This window comes from Hydra vulgaris, chromosome 08 (genome assembly GCF_038396675.1).
Source record: "Hydra vulgaris chromosome 08, alternate assembly HydraT2T_AEP".
Lineage (NCBI taxonomy): Eukaryota > Metazoa > Cnidaria > Hydrozoa > Anthoathecata > Hydridae > Hydra > Hydra vulgaris.
In genome coordinates this window covers 12810490-12815466 of record NC_088927.1, presented here as the reverse complement: position 1 = coordinate 12815466, position 4977 = coordinate 12810490, and the positions used below count along the sequence as shown (strand labels likewise).

At 28.4% G+C, this 4977-nt stretch overlaps 1 protein-coding gene across 1 annotated transcript; it reads left to right on the top strand.

Moving 5' to 3' along the window:
* The first annotated feature begins 1331 nt into the window (after positions 1 to 1331).
* On the top strand, positions 1332 to 4752 carry LOC136083630 (uncharacterized). The gene is made up of 2 exons (XM_065803110.1): positions 1332 to 1965; positions 2254 to 4752. The coding sequence occupies exons 1-2, from the start codon at positions 1469 to 1471 to the stop codon at positions 2873 to 2875; spliced, it is 1119 nt and encodes a 372-aa protein (XP_065659182.1). The 5' UTR covers positions 1332 to 1468; the 3' UTR covers positions 2876 to 4752.
* The last annotated feature ends 225 nt before the right edge of the window (positions 4753 to 4977 follow it).

The window sequence follows — 4977 nt, the reverse complement described above, 5'->3', positions numbered from 1 at the left end:
AAAGAAAAAATTTTTATTAAGCTTTTAATGTCAATAGACTTAAATGTGTTAATTTTTTTTTTCTAAGTAGTGTAATTGAAATATCGTTTGGGTAAAATATTGGATCCAAATTTTAGAAATGGAAAGAATAGGTAACATCTCATTGTGTTATGCAAAAAAAATGTTCTTCATTGTGTTATGCAAAAAAAATGTTCTTCATTGTGTTATGCAAAAAAAATGTTCTTCATTGTGTTATGCAAAAAAAATGTTCTTCATGGAATTCTACAAAAAACTTAAATGTAAATAATATTTTAAGACAATTGCAAGTTTGTTTGGTACTTGTTTCATAGTTATTATATGCATAGATACTATCTGCAGAGTAGAGTGTATACTTTTAATCGGGAGGATATGGGGGGCAATAAATCTTTTATGAGGTTTTACTGATTAAAAATTTGCTTAAAATTTTTTTTTGTACTTACTTTTTTTGTTTTAAGAATTAAAAAGAGGTTAATGATGGTGTTAATGATGCGGTTTTAAAAATAAAATGTTACATATTTTTTCAATTTCTAAAAGTACAAATTTGGGTATCAAAATTTCGTCAGATCAAAAAAATATTTAAGGAGACTCTATTTAAAATTGAATTTTACATAAGAATAATACTGCTGTAACCTACTGTCTATATCACACCAGACAGTAAAAGCGGCAAAAAGTACTATTACAGAAAACATCAATATAAATTTGAGATTGTCCCACTTTTAACTAAAGTTGTTTTTAGTAGTTAAACTTTATGGGAAACGTAGCTTTTTAATAAAGAGATATATAGAATTTAACAGAGGGATACAAGTTCTATTAGAGTTTTTAAACAGATTTTATTTCAAACATAATTAAAACTCAAGAAAAAAATAAAAAAAAGTCAAAACGGTGTCTTCTTATTGCTCTACCCATTGATTTTATTATATGTACATTGTAAATATATTTAAACGGAAAATTAAAGAGAAAGCAATAACAACAAAAAAGCTTCATCAACTTTGACGTATAATATTTACATCATCATATTACAGAGCGTTTATAGATAAGGCTTTAGAAATTAAACAAAAAAAATTCACTCAGTCACTTCTGGAAACAAAGCATTACATAAAGCTGACTTAATTTGTAAAAATAAAATTAGTTATCGTTTATTGAGATGGAAACTTTAATACACTACACTGCCGTCCAATAGATCTGTTCCCAGTCCGGTTTCCGTAAACTTATTGCATTGCATTCTGGTATCGCTTAAGGGGTGATAGTGATTGTTTACAATTTTATTAAAGCTTTTGGCTGTAAATTCTTTTAAAATAATGTCTCTACTTTATTGCTCAAATGATTTAGAAGAAAATAAGTTTGATGAAAATTTGTGTGCTAGTAATGAAAATTTAGCTTTAGTTTTAAAAACAAAGAAATGTTCTTCCAAACAAATTACAGACACTATGACTGAAGATGACTTTTTAAAATGGAATCTGACCTACAAAACTTTTTATCAAAAAGATTAATTAATCAAACCGGAAATAAAGCAACTTTAGAAAAGAATGCTTATTGCCTGAACTTGCAAGCTCAAGTGCAGAGTGCTCAGAATGAAGAAAATGAATTTAAAAATGACAAGTTGAACAAAAAAAAAACTTCATCAAAATTAATTGTAGACCCAAAATCCTTAACTTATGGTTGGGTTATTGGTCCTTCGCTATTCCCAGATGTAACATATGCAGAAGTTCAGTTATATTTAAACAAAAGAAATGCTAGAAAAGCATTTAGAAGTGGCAAAAGTTTATTTAAATCAGACCATCTTTCCAATATTCGGTATCACAATATCAACTCTGACTCTAAGTATTGCTACATTGCAGCTTATTGTTTACCTGAAAAAAAAAGCAATAATCCTGTTTATAATGTTTGGGTATTGATTAAAAAAAAGTCAGGTACAATAAAATCTGCAGATTGTAATTGTGCAGCTGGGTATGTTTATTAAAATTTATTTCAAAGTAATATGTTTTTGCTAAATTAAATTTTTTTACAATTTTTTGGTTTTATGTCAGTCTGAATAATTAACTTTATTTTATTGATAAATAAATATTATTTCAAAATCTTTGTTATGGAGCCTAGTTTAAAGAAAGACTTATTTCTGCAAATATTTTGAAACTTTTTATATTGATAGAAAGATTTTAATAATTTAATTATTAAATTTGTTTTTTCATTTGTTTTCTGCAATTTTTACTTTGTAAAAATATACTATTTTAATTTTAGAATCTCTGGTTGCTGTATTCATGTTGGTGCACTTTTATGGTATGTTGAACATAGTGTAAAGATTGGTGACAATATAACATGTACATCGAAACCTCTCGAATGGCTCAAAACATCAAAAAAAGTTCAAAAACTCTATGGACCATCAATGCTAAGTGAAATTGAAATAGTAAAACCTCTATTAAAAGATACCTTAATGTTTACAAGAAAAAGACTTTCAAATCGTTTAAGTTTTGATCCACGTGCCATAAATCAACAAGAAGTTTCCATGACAAAGGAAGATGTAGATTCTTTGGCACAGATAACAAATTATAATTGTGTATATGTCATGCTTATGCAAACAAAAAATGTTGTTCCTGTACCTGATATTTCCAATGTTGCTCAAGAAATTGAAGTTAAAACCTCCTTGCATCCATCTCTCCCTAAAACACCTTATGAAGTTGTAACTTATTTAGATTGTAAGATTACATATAAAGTTTTATTGATGCAGTTGGCTACAAATTTTGACGAAATTTCTGAACTAGAACACTTAACAATAAAGCAGTCATGTAATAATGATTGGCATAAACACCGCAAAGGCAGGCACCGCATGCATCAAAAGTTTATAGTGTTGTTTGTAAAGTAAATAATGATCTAGAGATTTTATGTCCAGAAAAAATAACATCCATTATCATTGGCGTATTATGTAAGTCAAAAGGTTTTAAAACGAAAGCTACTTCCTCGGGATTACGTCATGAAAAAGATGTACTCAAAGCATACTTAAAAAAAAATTAAAAAAATCATAGATTTATGAAAGTGACTGGGTGTGGTTTATTTGTAAATAAAGATTTACCAATAGTTAGTGCATCACCTGATTCCCTTGTTCATTGTGATTGTTGTGGCACTGGATGTGTCGAGGTTAAATGTCCTTGGACACATAGAGGGTTAACAATTCCAGAACTTGCCGCTATCAAAGGCACATGTTTAATATTTAAAAAAAATACAATTGTACTTGATCCTCAACATTCTTATTATTGTCAAGTGCAGTGCCAAATGGCTTCAACCGGTTTTTCATATTGTGATTTTGTTGTTGGAACTTCGAAAGACTTATATAGTTATCGTGTTCATTTTTCAATTGATTTTTGGTGAAGTTGTGTTAAAAAATTTGAATTTTTTTACAAAACTATTATCTTGCCTTATATGATAAACGAAGTGATCTCCAATACTGTAGAGTCTGTTTTGAATGAAACTTTGCTTAAAGTTTGTGACAATAATAAAATTGACGATGAAATTGATTTTTTTATTTCATAACATTTAATATTACAAAAGGTCAAAATAAGGGCTTTAAACTGAAAATATTTTTTTTAATTACATTTATTTTAATTAGTTAAACATGAAATATTTAAATGTTTTAAAGTGTCTTATAATTTAAATATTGTTATGATTCTTGTAATCAACTGAAGGAGGTGCTAAACTCGTAATAGCTGCAATTATAATAAAGATATGGTCTAGCAAATCAATCATACTCAGCGGTAAAGCTGTTTGCAGCAATCGAAAGTCTTTTACGCGAGCAATTGCACACTCTACATGAATTCTTGCTCAGGCTATCAGGGCAGTTTTAGAAGTTAACTTAATAGTTAACTTCCCTTTGCTTTTAAGAAATGGTGGTTTTACTAATTTATCTTTCCTTGCAATTAAAAGATCACCGATATTGAATCCTTTATCCACCATTACAGCATCTCCTTCATTTAATGTGTCGAGGTAACCTGATGTTTCGACAATATATCGATCTGAAGATGAACTATCTTCTTGAAACATCCTGCAACGAGCACTGCTTTCCGCATAAGTAACACAATAATTATGAAAATCATTAATCTCTGTAGTCTCGGTACATACTTCTTGCTTACGTTTAACTCTATCATTTGTTTCGTTGTATCCTTGCATGTAAAAAGTTGGTACGTTGCATTAAGTATTGTAATAACCTGCAGCGAAATGGTTAGAACAGACTTTAGTAGATCCTACACGAGCAACAAAATTGGTTTTTTTGCCGTTTCTATCCACAACAGTTCTATTTATGGATTTGGTCCATAATTTTGCATCTTCAAGATTTTTGGGAGAATGCCATCGCAGTATGCCTACATGACTTTTGATAACATGCCTAAAAAATAATGAGCTTTGAAAAACGCTTTTACGACTCTCTGCTTAATTATGTTAGTGATACGAAATGCTAATTATTTAACACAAAATTTACTGCAAGTATATATCGTAGTATTATAGTTAGAAAATTGATAAGTATGATTTCATCAAACCATCAAATGTGAAATCGTGAGTTCATCATGATTGATGAAGATTACAAATAATGAATATTGTCATTTAAAATAAACTTTATAAAATTTATTGTGTATTTATTCATGAAACCTATACATTGCTACAATGTTTTAAAATCAAAACATTTTATACAACTTTGATTAACATTTATTCATAAGTTTTTTATTTTAAAATGTGCTATTATTCATTATGCTACATAATTTGTTTTCCTTTTTATATGCTAAGCTTACTTTTCTTCATCGTTTCTCCGATAGTTACGGCATCCAAAAACAGCGCAATAATCTCCATTAATATTTTTTTTTTACTAAAAGCTAACATTTGAATTTGGTATTTAAATTTTCATAACAAGTAACAAAAGTTGTTTTTATCTCAGCATTTGCTATAAAAGCACTGTTTTAAAATACCCCTTAGGAAGATCCA